Source organism: Carica papaya, chromosome 1 (assembly GCF_054855325.1).
Source record: "Carica papaya isolate Zhongbai chromosome 1, ASM5485532v1, whole genome shotgun sequence".
NCBI classification, from domain to species: domain Eukaryota; kingdom Viridiplantae; phylum Streptophyta; class Magnoliopsida; order Brassicales; family Caricaceae; genus Carica; species Carica papaya.
Genome location: NC_142309.1, coordinates 21,322,501 through 21,338,305, shown reverse-complemented (window position 1 = coordinate 21,338,305; position 15,805 = coordinate 21,322,501). Strand labels below are relative to the sequence as shown.

Here is a 15,805-nt window from a genome sequence, read left to right as displayed (position 1 = left end):
AAACCTTTAATTATAAGTCATCGTTATAATATTTAATAACTTAATTAACATTTAATATTTTATTCATATTTATTTATTTATTTAGTAAAAAGAGAAAAATATAAGAATTTCTGAAAATGTACCAACATATTCTATAGATCAATAATAAATAATAAATAGTAAAAAATTAACAATATTTTATTTATAAAATTACGAAATTATATATATTTTTAAAATAATAAATGTAATTATAATTATACAAAATTATCAAAAGAGCTCGTATCTAATTTATCCTCTATCCGGAAGTAACACTGTTTCCCAAATTATATTCGTCAGCGTGGCCTTCGGCAGGTTTGACAGGCAGTCATATATATACATGTATGGATATGCTGCCACATGCCGCATTTTTCTACCTTTCAAATTAAACTGATACTCAATCTACGCAATCACCCATATATAAGCCTTTTTCATTATTCCGTTTAAGTCTTCTGCTTCTTCTTCCATAATCTGCTGCAGCTTCTAACTATGAGGAAAAATTTCACTGTTTCGATCAGGCATTTTTTCGGTACGACTTATTTTTTCTTCCATCTTCTGCAAACTTTCTATTTCTGCTTCTTGTTCAACTTGATTTTGTATCAAAAGTTTTGTTACTTCCGAATACACTGCTTGAATTTCCGTTCGCTTTCTATCTTGTCGTTGGCATTAGTGTATTTTTAGTTTTTTACACTTACTTCTAATCATTATTAGTTTAGAAGATGAAGAATATCAGAGTTCTTAGGTTAATATACGTAGTGATTTTAGATTTGCTAAATTACGAGAAGTGTACTTACAATTTTGGGTTTTGTTAAGAAATTACTGAATGTGCAATTACTAAGGAAAAAAAAATGTTAAAGTTAATTCTGTGACTTTCATTGAGTTAAGGGATTCTTTTTCAGATTTGTCTAATTACTGCAAGTGAAATTTCAGTTTATTCAATTCCTTGAACGCTTTCAATTCAATCCTCCAACCTAAACCTAAGAGAAAAATGCGAAGGCTTCTATTTGCAGACTGCAGACTTGAACAACGGAACAATGTCCCTTTTTTGAAACCTTTTACGTTGGTTTCTCCAAGCTCACTAAAAATTTTAGATTGGTCTAGATTGATTCTTCACTTGAGTCTATTTTAGAAGTATTTTATTTTGTGTAGTAAAGAATAGATGACCCCCACTCCCATTTTGGCCCCAGATATCTGTATAATACGTTGTCAGGGGGCGGAGGGGGCCGTGGGGTGGGAAGGGAGACCCACTCCTATTGTGACATTGCCTTGTGATTTTGGATGCGGGTGGTTGGGTTGTTTGGCTTAGCTTGAGTCATTCCCCCCATGGTGGAGTGTTTTATGAGTTCATGTTTATGGACCTTATGGCTTGAAAAGAATAGGTGAATCTTTAATTATTACTCTTTACATAATCAGGATCTGTAGGCAAGGACAGACTTTTTGGCCATACTATGGGTGAAAGCTCCAGACGGCTTTTGGAAATTACTCTCCCGGTGTTATATAGGAATTGGGAGGCAATAATTTTGTAATGCTTTGGGATTGGAGTCTATACTCCTCTGCTTGGTCTTATGTATTTTGAGTTTTCTTTTTGGTTGTTTTGATTATTGTAGTTGAAGTTTCGAGGAGGATGTCTAATTCTCCACAAATATACTTCTTTTTCTTTTCCCAATGAACTTCTTTTCCTATAAAAAAAACCCTGGATCTGTTGGTTATCATATTTGCTTGCTGTTTTGAGAATTCAGCTTTATTAAAACATTTATGTTCAAAAACTTTTATGCCATTTGGTGTAATTTTGGTTTTTAATCTGTAGCTGTTGGGAACTGTTTGCTTGTGGAGATGGATTATAACAAAGATGGATGATGCAATTAGGTATCTATTTTGACATGATAGAATGAATTATTAAAACAAATAAGGAAAATGAGCAAATTATTACCGGAATCCTGTCTCCCTGTAGGGGCAGGTATGGGGACTGGCAAAGCGTCCCTAACAGGGAGTCCCTGTTGGTGTTGGGAGGTTGGAGTTTGGGCAATAAGGGATTCTTTCCCAAACTCATCCTGTTTCTGTCTCTGCTAAACTTTAAAGTTTTCAAAAAGTAAATTAAAGGTAGTACATGCAAAGCATAGAATCATGGGCAAGTATACAGGTTGTAATGCAAAGACAAAAAGAAATGAAAGGGGATTTTGTTTTATAGCCAGCGAGGCATCTCTTTCCATTGGATTTAAGGCAATATTAAATTTGAGCTCCATAAACACACACGACTGTTTAAGGTGAGAAACAAATTTGTATCAATTCAGCTTAACAGTTTCCTTTTGTTGTATTCATCTAGTTTGATGGGTCTAGTGGCCATAACAATCAGAGACTTGTTCTTCTGCTTCTTTCCTTATGGTGCGTCCCAGGAGGAAGCTTGGTTGACGTAATTTCCAGGATCTAGTGATGATTGGCAGCAACAATGTCACCGCCAGGGTTTTTGAGCGCCAAATTCGGACTCCTGCACCTGGCACTAGCGTAATTTCTTCTTCTATTACTCCCTTTTTTCAGATAATTTTATGCATAGGTATAGTGCACATGTCAGTTGGTGACAGTTTATTGTATATTTGGTGGTTTATTTGGGAAACTGCTACCATACATGTCAAATAACCGAAAATTTACTTTATATTTGGTGTTTTATTTGGGAAACTGCTGATTAGAAGTAGAGGATGATGTTGAGTTGATTTGGTGAGTTTAGGACCTTCGTGTTTTTTTTCTCCCCATCTTAGGAATTGCCTTGAGACCATCTCTTCTGAAGTATATAGAACATAAGCTTCTTTTTCAGTATGATTCATGACTGCAATTCTAATTTTGCCATGAAGGCTGAAGAGGATCAACTTTCGTACTTAAAAATGTTAACAGCATGTAAATTGTAACTCTAGTTTTACTGTGGAGGCTTACATTAATAAAATATTTATCTCGAGATTTAATGTTGTGCTGATTTATAATAGTGGTATTGCTGTAGCTTTAACAAGAGCTTTGTCCATTTATGCTTTCTGCAGTAATGGGCAACAACTTATTAAGGATACAAATCGTCTTGTATCTAAGTGTACGTTCTAGTTTAGGAATTCATTTAGGAATTTATCCTTATTTCAATTTAATTAAGAGAATTAAACTACGCTTCAAGAGATTTCACATTAATTGAGATAATATATCTTAACTTTCATTAAATTTGATCTATGGAAATATACAACTGCAATTTTACTTGAAATTTTCTTGAAGTTTGATTTTCGTCATTTCAAAGTTAAATTTGTATCTTCTTATAGATGAATGAAGTACGAAGTTTTAAATAAAGCCAAGAAAAATAATTAATTTGTCCAAATATAACCTCAGAATTAAAGATAATACTATATTTCAAAAAGAAAAAAAGAATCAAGATAATACTCTCCCAAAGCAGCACACAGATCAGGTTTCAATAAGGATTCCCTAATGAGGGACTGTAGGAGATTTCTTAGGGCTCTACTTTATCCATGCCGTTTGGCTTGCTTTATCGAGTCGTCAATTTGAAGAGTAACTTTAAATCCAAAAAAAAATTTATCATTATGTCATGTGGGTCTTTTGAGAAGTTTGGAAAATTGATAAGGAGATTATTCCACGGGACATCAATGCTATTGCCTTTATTTTTATAGGAGATTCTCCCTTGTTCTAAGTTAGGGTGCAATACTAGTTTCTAGTTCTTATTTTCTGCTACACCTAAATGTGCAATTCATTTGAATCTCTGCCTGCCATCTTTTTTTTTCCCCCAAATATGCCTGTCGTCTTGATCTTCTGATTAATGTTGATATGCAGCACATCTACCTGCACAGCATCCTTTTCCATTTGTGTTTGGTCTGGTCTTCTTTTACAAGGATGTACTTGCATTTTTTACTTTATTGCAGGTTCATTGTGCTAGACGGTTCTATGAGAATCTTGTCCCAAGCTATACGATATATGATGTTGAATGCCCTGATCATTCATTTCGTAAATTCACTGATGATGGGCAATACCTTATTAGTTTCAGCAGAAATCAGCAGTATCTAATTGTTTATAGACCAACTTGGTTATCGTTTTCATGCAAAGAAGAAGATTGTATCACTCATGATCTTCCCCCTAAGGCAAAGAGGTTCGAGAGCTTCTTCACCCAGTTATATTCTGTATCACTTGCTTCTTGCAATGAACTTATATGTAAAGACTTCTTCCTCTACATGGAAAGTAACCAATTTGGTTTATTTGCTACTTCTACGGCACAAATTCATGATGCACCTGCTACTGGAGGTGCTGTTCAGGGGGTGCCATTTATAGAAAAAATAACCTTTCATCTCTTAAGGTATGTGCTATTTCTCTTAGGCAAATGTTACAAATTGTGGAATCTTATGATGGACTTCTCTTCATGACTGTAATTCCATTACTTGCATTCGTAACATCATTAGGTTGGAAAATGGGGTAATATTGGATGAGAAGGTTTTCCATAATGATTTTGTCAATTTGGGCCACAACATGAGTGTCTTCTTGTATGAGGATCTACTGGCAATTGTGTCACTTCGCTATCAGATGATACACATCCTCCAAATTAGGGATTCAGGTCATCTTGTTGATGTACGAGCTATTGGTACCTTCTGTCGTGAGGATGACGAACTTTTTCTCAACTCCAATACTCAGGCAAGATACAATTATTTTCTAGCATTGTTGGGATAACATTTTTTTTTTTTGTTTTTGTTTTTGGTTTTTTGTTTTTGTTTTTTTTGAAATAAAAGATTGGGATAACATTTTTTTGTCCTGTCACTTCATTACTCATAGCTTAAGTCAATTCTAGCCCCTTTTCCTCTTTTATTTTCTTTCCTCTAGGTTCTCTTTCTTTTTATTTGAGGCACCTTAACTTCTTCTCTTTATATTCTCTTCCCTTCTTAATAGAATCTTCTTCTCTGAATAAAAGAAAGAAGAAATGAAATGTGGTTGTTCTAAAAGCTTTTACCTCATAGTTAGTAGATCCAATCGTATAATAAACTGCCTTTTGTTTATTGAGGGTCTAAGTGGGCTAGCTTTTCTTTAGAGAGCTTATAGATAGCTACTGTGCCAAAGATTTCCTTTTAGAGAAAAAGATATCACTAAAATCTAATTAAATGGAACAAAAAGAGAAAAGAGATGTTGAATAGATGAGAGAGAGAGAGTCAATGAATAAATGTGAAGGAAAAAAAGGATTTTCAACACTTTATAGTTTTGGAATGCCCATAACTGAAAAATTGTAAAGCTCTTGTGCCACATGACATCTAAAGACTGTCATTCCACATGCTTCTGTAAATAGTATAGATATTATCTTCAGTATGGTGCCAAAACCAAGGTTAATGTACCAAAAAAAGCACAGAGATAATATTGTTAAGTAAATTGTTGTGTCAAAATCCTAGTAGAGAGAAAATAAAGTTTGCACTTGTTTGGTCAATCTTCCTAGAACCGCAGTCACTGGTATCAACTGTCGTCTTTGCTGGTGGTCTTGTCCGAAGTCCATGTCCCATGCTCTGGCAGTTACCAATATGTGACTCATGCACTACGTATACTTGTTGCTGAAATTAGAAATTGACATGATTGAGTTGGCTGGATTTTAACTTTTGTCAGGCTTGTTATTACTTGGTTCAGAGTTGACGTAATTTTCTAATGATTTATGCTGGAGCGAGCTGCCTTTTTCTATGTTAAAGCATAGATTTTTTTTTTTTTTGCTTTTAGCAATTCTAGGTCTTTTTTTTTTGTTAATATGGTTCAGTTTTGTTTTTAGCAATTTTAGCCCCTTTTAGACTGTTAGTAAGCATGCTGCAAAAAGTTATACGGAGACTAAATTGGGGCCATCTACAACAAGCATCTAACTACCTGAATATCATCCTCAGTCGAATGGGAATAGTTGAATGCAATGGGCTAAAATTGTTCATAAAGTACCTTATAGATAGGTAAACATTTTTCGTTTTACTGAGTTTGGCACCAAATGATAATTAGTCAAAACTAGATGTTTGTCTACAAGAGGATGGACAAACTATGTCTCTAGTGGAATTTCATGGAACCTAATGTTGTTTATGTGTGCCTATGTTGATGTGTGCAAGAAAATATGATAATTTGTCAAGCTCCTGTATGCTGGCAACAAGACTCCTCTCTATGATTTGTCTGTGGAGTTGTTTATTGGAGGCAATATGAGAAGCCAATACTTAATATTTTGTTGGCCTACAACTTTGTAGTTTATGGTGGCGCCAGAGAGAAACAGGGTGCAGCAGTTTCCTGGGAACCGTGGGGATCATATGGAGAATGGCTTACGTAATGACCAACCTAATGCAGACAACTTATTTCTTAGTGGCATTAAACAACGACTACTTTCATTTATATTCAGAGAGATATGGAATGAAGAAACAGACCAGACCCTGGTTTGTCACTTGAGTCTCTTGGACTTGTTTATTTTCCAAATTTAAATTTTTTGTTCATTCATTTCTTTCATTTGGTCAGGGTTTATTGTTTTCTTTTCTTATTGCCATCTAATTTTTGAAGTTTTAAGAAAGGTTTTTAGTTCACTTCTAAGACTTCAAGGCAATATATCTTATCTCCGCCGCATCTCTTTGTTCATTTCTTTTTGTCACAATCTTGGATTATTTAGCACTCTTATATATGATTTATGTAGCCTTTATCTGTTTCGAGTCTCTTCATTGAAGCTCCCAATCATCTTCTTCGAATATCATAGCCTGTCCAATTTACAAGATTGCAGTTGGTAGAAGGTGCTAGTTGTCAAAGTAAGCTATTGTACCTTGCATTGACTTTGTTAGGAACAAAATAGCTCCTTACCCTCTGGTTTACCAAAGAAGGAAAAAAATTAATAATGCTGTGTAACCGCTTATTTTATGGGTGTTAGTGTTATTGTTGTTGTGCAATAATCATGTAAGTGTATTAAAATAAGTGTTAGATGTGTATTAGAGTGAGAAATAAGTCTGCTCTTAAGACAAGGGCAGTTTAAGTAATTCTGGAATTTTTTTCCAGAATTAACTGCTCCTCTTTGTACATATCTACTGCTGTGGGAAAACAAACGGATGATTTATGAAATTGTTCTTAAATGAAGTGTACTTTTCTACTCTAGAGATCGTAAGATTCTTTATATCCAATGAGCCCTAGTTATTTTTTTCATTTCTATAGATATGTAAAGATAGAAAATCAAAGAAAAATGTCTTTCTACTCATTGATTTCATTGTGAATCGTCATATAACACGATCTTTAAGTGGGGACTGTAACAATTTGGAGTCTTTTTTCTTTTTGAAAGGAAAAGAATAAAAGGTAATAATTAAACAAGGTGCCAAGGGGTTTCTACTCATTTGCTAAGGAAAAGCATTTACCAACCATTCAAGATATTAATTCCTGAAATCCTCCTCAGAAGTAGGAGGATGATCCTTGAACAAAAACAAAGCATCTGGAACCACAGGTTCTCAAAAGCCCTGTGATTCCTCTCATTCTGGATAACCCACAGGTAGCCAAGGGTCTAGAGAGTTTTTTTTTTTCTTCTCTTATCACCTAAAGATACCTAACCAAGCCCAGAGCTCATCTGGGACCGGCCAGACAGTTGGTGAAGACAATGCAATTATTTGAAATTGTACTGCAACCATAGGTAGGACTCTGTAGGATCAAATGCTTTTGCATATTTCATATGATTGTTTTGGTCCGAGTTCACAAATTTTGTTTGCTGGGCTTGGTAGTGGAAATTATACTTCTTATGGGCGGTAGAGTTATTATTTGTTTGTTTAGCTTGACCCTGTCTGCTTGCAAGTAGAGGAGTTGAATTGATATGCCTCATAATAAAATAAGAAACTATGTTAGAAAGAGTTTCAGAATCAAAATTGAGGTGTGCTCTGGATAAAACAGGAAAGTACAAGGAGAGAAAGCAAAAACGTTGGACAAAAGAACAACTCAGCCCTTTTGCAAAGTAGATAAAAGCAAGCACAGGAACAATCTGTTGCTGTTTTGTTTTATTTGGAATTTGTGGTTGACCAATTTTAGCACTTAGGAAGAAGTGTGCAGTGTATATACGAATAGGTGTATAATCTGAAAGTATTTTCTTTTTATCCTGGATCTTGTAATTCCTGTTTCAGTTAATGAATTTTTTGGAAAGATCACAGAATTTTATTTACCCTTTTTTAATAATAATCTGGTTGCATGGCTTCCTTGGTTTACCAGAGAGTTCAGAGCTTGAAGAAGAAGTTCTTTTTCCATTTCCAAGACTATGTTGACTTGATTATTTGGAAGGTATGCACATTGTCTGTAATGCTGGAGGATAGGGTCGATCACGTAGTATACAAGTTATATGATGTTCCCTTGGAGATATTTAGCTATTGTACACAATTCTTGGACAGGTGCAATTCTTGGACCGGCATCATTTGCTAATCAAGTTTGGTAGTGTCGATGGAGGGGTGAGATCTTTTTTCCTCTCAATTCTCAGAATCACAACTTTCTTCATCTCAATTCCCCACCCCAGAAAGGAAAACCAGACCCTTTTCTTTGCAATTTGTCACCTCAACTAAAAAAATAAACTAAGACACATTAAACAGAAATTGATTCTTGAATAATCACTAATTGTTAAATCACGTTCATAAGCTGAAATTTTTTTCATATTTGATTCTCATGATTACTTTTTAATCCTCTGTAAGAAATTTTTTTATCTTGACTAGTACAGATATGCACATTATTTAGAGTAATATAATGTATAGGGTAGTTACTTGAAAGAAATAGTCTAGAATATTGGGACCCAAAATTCCCCAGATGTCCTTTTGTTGATGGATCAGTCCCAACTCCCAATGCTTGGTGAATGCATCTGAAGTTCTATACACAATATCTCTGCATTCTACTGTCTTCTTTCTTTGATTGCAAGGGATGGTTTTCTTCAATGATTTATCATCTTCAGACTATTTTGTTTTAGCTGTATGAATAATCTAAGCCAAATGTTTCATTCTTAAGTTTAAAATTGCATTGATTTATTTGATAACCATCAGATGGTCCTGGGAAATCATTAGTGGTTTGGTGGATCTTTAGACCATATTTATACAGTATATTCTTAGTTTTTAGAACTTATTGAATGTTGCATTGACTTTCATGGGATTTTCTTCAATTGTTTCGTTTCTCTTAAGTTACTTATTAATTAAGATATTCAACAGCATTTCTAGTTTTCCTTATTGAATGTTGCATTGACTTTCATGGGATTTTCTTCAATTGTTTCATTTCTCTTAAGTTACTTATTAATTAAGATATTCAACAGCGTTTCTAGTTTTCCTTCTTCAGAAGTAATGTAGTAATATAATGTTTCTAGTATGATTTTCTTTCCCATTGGGATTTTTTTAAATTTTATCTTAAGAAGCATATAAGAACATGGAAGTTTTTGCACATAGGGCAGAATAGAGTCAATATCCTGTAATTGTGGGAATGAGAAGACATTTAATCGTAATTAATGCCACAAAGAGGGAATTCGGCAAGTCGAGTGAAATATAGCAAAAGTGGATTTGAATTTCTGATTCTTAGATATTATGTTGTTCCTTCAATTTCAACCTTGACTTCCTTGGTTATTTACTTGGATTAACTTCAGTTTTCATAAAGCTTAATAAATCCACTTTTCTTTATCCTCAAACTGGGCTCATGAATTGCCAAATGACTTTTATCTCCAGTAGGCTTCACTATTAATATTGTGATGTTTCGAGGAACTTTAAGAAATATAAACATTATTTCCTAAAGTGAAATTGGATATTATATCAATCCTGAAAATTTTAGAGTTTTTAGATTTCTTTATATCGACTTCAAATCATGTAAGACTTAGTTTTTAGAACAGAATATCTCTGTTTCCTATATTTAAATTTCTAGAGAAATACGTCGTTATTTGCTCACTTTCAAGGATTCAGGTATCACGAAATGCTGATCATCATCCAGCATTTTTTGCTGTATATAATATGGAGACAACTGAGATTGTTGCATTTTATCAGGTATTTGTTGGTGAATCAAGTTAATTTGTTTTCCTTTTGCTATTAGTGGAACTTTTTTTTTTCTTCTGACAGTGATATAATACGCTGCTTCCCCTAGAATTCTGCAGATGAGCTTTACCTCTTATTTGAGCAGTACTGTGATCACTTCCATGCAGCATCTGGAAATTCCCTGCATATGCATTTCATATCTACTCACTCAAATAACGTTCATGCTCTTGAGCAGCTGAGGTGCATTAAGAACAAAGCTGGCAGCTTTACACAGGTTTAGTCAACGTATTATATTTATTCTTAATCTTTTGTGGATTTGCTCCAGATTTCTATTTTCTCTTCAGGTTAAATGTGACAATCAAAATATATTTCTAATGATTACTGCCATTATTATATGGTTTCTCCTGCTATAACTCAAAAAATTGGCTGTTGTCAGTTTGTGAAGAAGATTCTGGCATCTTTGCCCTTCAGTTGCCAATCACAGAGTCCATCTCCTTACTTTGATCAATCTCTCTTTCGGTTTGATGAAAAGGTTGGATTCTCCAGAATTTATTTTCAAATTTTTTCAGCATATTCTCTCTTATTTTCTACTTGCTTTCTTGTAACATACTACAATACACTTAACTTGAAGCTTATATTTTAAGGTAACCTGTGGAACACGATAACAGCTGAAGATACCATCTTTGAGTTTCTGGCTAAATGTCCGAGGATAGCAGAAAATATTGCCTAATTTTATGAAAGTTGCCAGATCTAGTTGAACTCAAATTCATCAAGTTTCTAGTTTAGTTAGACTAAATTTACATGGTAAAACCTGTGGAGTTTTTGTTATTAGAGATTGTTGAAAGGTGGATCATTTTTCACTAAGAACTGGGTTATAAGATACTGGGACTAACTATTGAGCTGCTCGCCCTTTGCTGCATTTTATGCTGAAAGCTCTCCTTGGGTCTCCCAGGTAGATCTGAGGGCAGTTATCATGTGAGCTAGTTCTACCAAACAAGACATTTTAAAATATTGGTGGATATCATTAAGCTCGGAAACAAGTTTGGGATCAGTGAACTCCTCTGAGGCCATCTTATAGAAACTGAACGTAACTGTGGTACAAAGAAAAATGTTATCTTATTACTTGATTAACATTTATATTGATGAAACTATTTTATGATTGATGGTTCAATTGAGCAGCAGTCTGCTAGGTTCAGTTTGGATTTGTTGCAGACACCATGATATCTATTGAAGTTTGGTTATTTTCATGCCCTGCTGTTACAGTTGATTTCTGCATTGGACCGGCATAGACAATCAGCAGATCATCCTATCAAGTTTATTTTGAGAAGGCAACCACACACACTTAAATTTAAGATCAAGACAGGTATAGAATTTCATTGAGGTATACTCTAGCTGAAGTCGTTTCATCTCTTAATTGCTTATAAACTTAAGGACAGTCATTTTATGGAAACAAAAAAAGGGAAACGCTTGGGGAAGGTCATTTTTGGATCGATTATTTTCATTTATTTCACATCTAATTGGTTAATTTGTATGATTGTGAGAGCTTCTAAGTGAATTGAGATGGGTGATTATACTGTGGTGCAAAGTTGTGAACTGATTGGCATTAATCAAGATCTCTGGGTTTCCTTTAAATATATATTTTTTGTTTAGGGCCTGAAACTGGCAGCGCTGATGGTCGGAACAAAAAGATATGTTCATTTCTTTTTCATCCATTTTTGCCCCTCGCTATTTCCATCCAACAGACCTTATTCCTGCCACCATCGGTTGTAAATATCCATTTCCGAAGGTGATCAACAATTGGAGAATTAACAAAGCTAAATCCAAGACAGATTATTACCAGTATTTTATGTCAATGTCAATCATCGTATGGGTAAGTTTTGATTATAGATTCTAGGGGGTGTTTACCCAGACGACCAGGACTGAGATTTTCAGAATTGGTCCATGGTTGGCCAGCACATCAGTTCCTTGAATCTTGTTTATGTATAGTGATGATTGATGAATAAAATTCTCTTCATCACCTTGTTATTTCTTCAGACAAAATATATTAGTTTTCTGATTCAATTTGGATTTTGGTTTGAGAATACTACTGTAGAAGCAGAAGCCTAAATGGATCACGTGAAAAAAAAAAAGACCATATCATGATGGATGGAATTAAATCATGAACCCAGTTTAAATTAACAGCAGATTATGATATCGCCTTCTGTTGCTTGAATTTTTGAATTTTTTATTATTTAAATTGTGATTTTTTTGACTATTCAGTGCTATATGGTTTAAATATCACGTATTGTTTTACGCAAATCACTTGTGTTATTATTTGTTTTTTACTTTTAAGTTTTTATTTAGCTATAGTTCAAGTATTAAGAAATTCTCTCGTTTAAAAAAATTAAAAATTGAATTTTAAGTAATATTTTCTTTAGATGGGATACGTGTTTAATTCTGAAAAAATAATTCGTAATATTTAACTTTAATAAATTATTTGAGTTACATGCTAAGTAATAATTAGTAATTGGAGAATTTCTTAAAAGGTTTCAGAAAAAGAAAAAAAAAAAAAAGTGAAGAACGTAGAGGAGGAAAATATAAATAGAGGGAAAATGAGAAAGGAAAAGATAAAACTAAAAGCACAGCCAGTCAGTCACAGGCTCCCTTCATGCTTATGTTCGGACGTCTACAAAATGACCAAATAACGAAGACTAAGAATTAGAGGAAGCAGCGAGATAGGCGGGGCAAGCATGAGAGCATTGGGGTTGGCACCAGCAGCGACGCTGTCATTACGGCAGCACTGTGGAATCGGACTCAGACTCAATGCTTTCGCCGTTGGAGGAGGAGGAGGAATAGAGGTGGGAGAGATAAGAGAGAGGAGCAAAAGGTGGATATGGAAGGACAAATTTTCCATTAATTACTTCTCTGCTTCTCCAGCTTCACAAACTAACACTCAGCAGCCTCGTCTTCCACCCGTTCTTCTTGTTCATGGCTTCGGCGCCTCCATTCCTCATTGGCGCAGGTAGCATTTTCTGGTTTCCTGGTAGCTTTTCGGCTTCTTCCATGCAAATAGCTTGGCAGCAGTTAATGTTTCTTTGCGTCGCCATGTCTCAACAGTAGAATTTTTTATTTCTTGCTTTCTTTTCTCGATTCTAAGGTTTCTTGCGGTATAATGTTTGCTTGCTTGGCGAATTTTTTGATTGTCGACCTGGAAGTTGGCTCGAATTTAATATACTTCCTGCCAGATTTATGGATGAGAAGCTTGCTTATGTCGGTTGCAATCCCTTGTAGATCGGAGTTTTAGCTCCAATGTTCATTTGCTTCTCACCGATTAGGTGGAGAAGGGGCTTGCTGATGTAGTTATTAGTTATAATCCCATGTCAACTTGGAGCTTTATCTCTTCAAGATGGAGCTACATTACGTGGTGAAAGCAGCTGCGTCGGCTGAAATTTAATATCAAATATAAATTGTATTATATAAGTAGCTGTATTTCAATTAGTTAACTAGTTTTGTGTTTGCGAGATAGAAAGAGAATACAAGACATAATCATTGATACAATTATGTATCAAAATTTGAAACTAGTTTACTGAAAATAAAAGCATATGATATATAATATATGGTTATCTATCAATAATTCCATCGGTTAAGCTATAAGCCTAATTACTAATATGTGTGAACTAATATATGATGTCTAGAAAACTGATAATAGAATTTTTAAAAAATCGACTTTAAGAAACTTGCCTGCATGTTATTTTCTTGATCTGTCATGTTTTATCTCCAATAATCCTGTGCCCCCCATCAAGGACATGGGTTAATCCTTTTGGTTGTCTTGCTTCAGGAATATTGGCACTCTAGCCCAAACGCACAATGTTTATGCCATTGACCTTCTTGGCTTTGGTGCTTCGGATAAGCCACCAGGTTTTTCCTATACCATGGAGACATGGGCTCAGGTACTCTTTTTCTTTTTACGCAAATGTTTGTTTTACCTTTTTCTTACATTTGTAAATGCCAATATTATTCCTTTTGAGCCTGAAAGTGACGACTTGCAGCTCATACTTGACTTCTTGGAACAAATTGTTCAAAGGCCAGCTGTTCTGATAGGCAACTCTGTTGGAAGTCTTGCTTGTTTGATTGCTGCCTCAGGTCAGGTCTACCGTTTTTCTTTTTGCCCTTGGTGACATTCACTTACTCTGATGTATCTACTTATGGACAATTGATATTTATTCTATCTGTTTGTTGTTTATGTCCAACAAGAAGAATCCAGTTCAAGTCTGGTGGCAGGTCTAGTGCTGCTAAATTGTGCGGGTGGCATGAACAATAAGGCCATTGTGGATGATTGGAGGATTAAGTTATTGTTACCTTTGCTCTGGTTATTTGATTTCTTGTTGAAGCAAAAGGTGATTGCGTCGGCAATTTTTGAGCGAGTGAAACAAAGGTAAGCTTCTGTCTATTTTTCCACTAAAAATATTTTTGCATTCCATTTCATCTGTTATCAACTTAAATAATAACATATTGATCACTCAAGCTCTTTTATGCTGCACTTTGAAACAAATCTCCTTTATCTATGGATAATGCATGCAGGGATACACTGAGGAAAATTCTATCGTCTGTTTATGGGAACAAGGAATCCGTGGATGAAGAACTGGTAGAGGTATCAATTTATCCTCTTTCCTCATAGACTATTGACCATGACTGACTAGGTCAATTTAATTAGACATGGTTAAGAGTTTTGTTTATGTTTCTGGATGCAGATCATTAGTGAACCAGCAAATGATGAGGGGGCACTTGATGCATTTGTTTCCATTGTGACAGGGCCACCTGGGCCAAATCCTGTGCAACTTATGCCCAGATTATCATCCTTACCAGTTTTAGTTTTGTGGGGTGATCAAGACCCTTTCACCCCTCTTGATGGGCCTGTTGGTAAGTACTTTGCTTCCTTACCCTCACATTTCTCCAATGTTAGCCTCTTCGTGTTAGAAGGAGTAGGACATTGTCCCCATGATGACCGACCTGACTTAGTCCATCAAAAGCTGCTTCCGTGGTTGGCTCATCTTCCTCTTTCATAAATCACGAAACATAAATTTGCATAACATTCTTTCTTATTACAATCTTTTTCTAGTTGATCAATATAGTATATGTAAAATGTAGCTATCTAATTTATTTGGTTTATTCCTCCATAGTACAAATTACTATGCCTCTAAAGCCACATTATTTAGTATGTAATCTGAATCAGGAGTAAATAAATGGTGTTCCAAAGAGCACAATTAGTTGGAAGATCCTATCAATGTATTGATTCATTTCAAAACTTTTTCAGAAAATTGACAGAACAAAAATTTCAAAGTGAACTCACATTTATAGGATCTTTAAATTCACCTATTCTTCCAGAGCACATTATTTACATTTAAAAATGAAATAGCTAAACAATCCATAGTTTCCATCCTTTTATATCAAATGCTTGATAAAACTAAGTAAATTCACCTTCAAAAATTTCCAGCAATTTCCCAAAAGAAATCCAAAAGCTCTAATTCAACAGGACAAATTGGAGCAAGGGACCGAAAATAAAAACATTCAACCAATCTTTAAGGTTTGTGTATTCTTCGAGTTCTGTGTCCTTGCTTCTAAGTCAAAAGCACAAGATAGATTCTACCATAACCGAGCAAGAAACTAACTAGTAGGCTCTTGCTTCTTTTTGTGTCCTTGCTTCTAAGTCAAAAGCACAAGTATGTGTCCTTATAGCTTAGTGAAACCTTTAAACTTTCTGCTTGCATGTGCAGGACAACCTCTTTGGGGTTATAAATTTTTACAACCTCTTTAGGGTTATACTCAGAAAAATGAAGGCC

The 15,805-nt window shown here is 34.7% G+C and overlaps 3 protein-coding genes across 8 annotated transcripts in view; all 3 read left to right on the top strand.

Annotated features, from left to right (window-relative positions):
- Positions 1 to 373: 373 nt before the first annotated feature.
- Positions 374 to 12,047, top strand: DET1 (light-mediated development protein 1 / deetiolated1 (DET1)). Of its 5 annotated transcripts, none has more exons than XM_088221441.1 (12): positions 376 to 544; positions 2,409 to 2,517; positions 3,918 to 4,345; positions 4,449 to 4,677; positions 6,237 to 6,419; positions 8,209 to 8,277; positions 8,385 to 8,441; positions 9,918 to 9,998; positions 10,096 to 10,260; positions 10,423 to 10,518; positions 11,250 to 11,349; positions 11,637 to 12,047. In XM_088221441.1, exons 2-12 carry the CDS (start codon positions 2,446 to 2,448, stop codon positions 11,774 to 11,776), a joined length of 1,620 nt encoding a protein of 539 aa, XP_088077567.1. In that variant the 5' UTR covers positions 376 to 544; positions 2,409 to 2,445; the 3' UTR covers positions 11,777 to 12,047. The 5 variants fall into 5 exon arrangements, with proteins under 5 accessions (XP_088077570.1, XP_088077567.1, XP_088077569.1 ...); XM_088221440.1 differs by having other exon boundaries at positions 377 to 544; positions 2,339 to 2,517; XM_088221442.1 differs by lacking the exon at positions 376 to 544 and adding an exon at positions 1,949 to 2,279.
- Positions 12,048 to 12,590: 543 nt separating this feature from the next.
- Positions 12,591 to 15,239, top strand: LOC110818679 (alpha/beta-Hydrolases superfamily protein). 2 transcript variants are annotated; one of them, XM_022047622.2, is made up of 6 exons: positions 12,591 to 12,987; positions 13,804 to 13,915; positions 14,015 to 14,108; positions 14,220 to 14,400; positions 14,547 to 14,616; positions 14,717 to 15,239. In XM_022047622.2, exons 1-6 carry the CDS (start codon positions 12,716 to 12,718, stop codon positions 15,029 to 15,031), a joined length of 1,044 nt encoding a protein of 347 aa, XP_021903314.1. In that variant the 5' UTR covers positions 12,591 to 12,715; the 3' UTR covers positions 15,032 to 15,239. The 2 variants fall into 2 exon arrangements, with proteins under 2 accessions (XP_021903314.1, XP_021903315.1); XM_022047623.2 differs by having other exon boundaries at positions 12,592 to 12,987; positions 14,223 to 14,400.
- Positions 15,240 to 15,385: 146 nt separating this feature from the next.
- The window catches only part of LOC110818798 (ENTH/ANTH/VHS superfamily protein), a 6,799-nt gene continuing 6,379 nt past the window's right edge, over positions 15,386 to 15,805 (top strand). Inside the window, exon 1 of the mRNA XM_088221446.1 lies at positions 15,386 to 15,805. This exon is cut by the window's right edge and continues 4,261 nt beyond it. The gene's annotated coding sequence lies outside the window, so the exon portion shown is untranslated.

Excerpts from the sequence above, each read along its gene's own strand:
- DET1 (XM_088221441.1), top strand. The coding sequence starts at position 2,446 with ATGATTGGCAGCAACAATGTCACCGCCAGGGTTTTTGAGCGCCAAATT. Across the intron at positions 10,261-10,422 it reads AAGCTGGCAGCTTTACACAG|TTTGTGAAGAAGATTCTGGC; the intron begins GTTTAGTCAACG and ends GGCTGTTGTCAG. Across the intron at positions 11,350-11,636 it reads TAAATTTAAGATCAAGACAG|GGCCTGAAACTGGCAGCGCT; the intron begins GTATAGAATTTC and ends TTTTTTGTTTAG.
- LOC110818679 (XM_022047622.2), top strand. The coding sequence starts at position 12,716 with ATGAGAGCATTGGGGTTGGCACCAGCAGCGACGCTGTCATTACGGCAG. Across the intron at positions 13,916-14,014 it reads CCATGGAGACATGGGCTCAG|CTCATACTTGACTTCTTGGA; the intron begins GTACTCTTTTTC and ends GACGACTTGCAG. Across the intron at positions 14,109-14,219 it reads TTGTTTGATTGCTGCCTCAG|AAGAATCCAGTTCAAGTCTG; the intron begins GTCAGGTCTACC and ends ATGTCCAACAAG.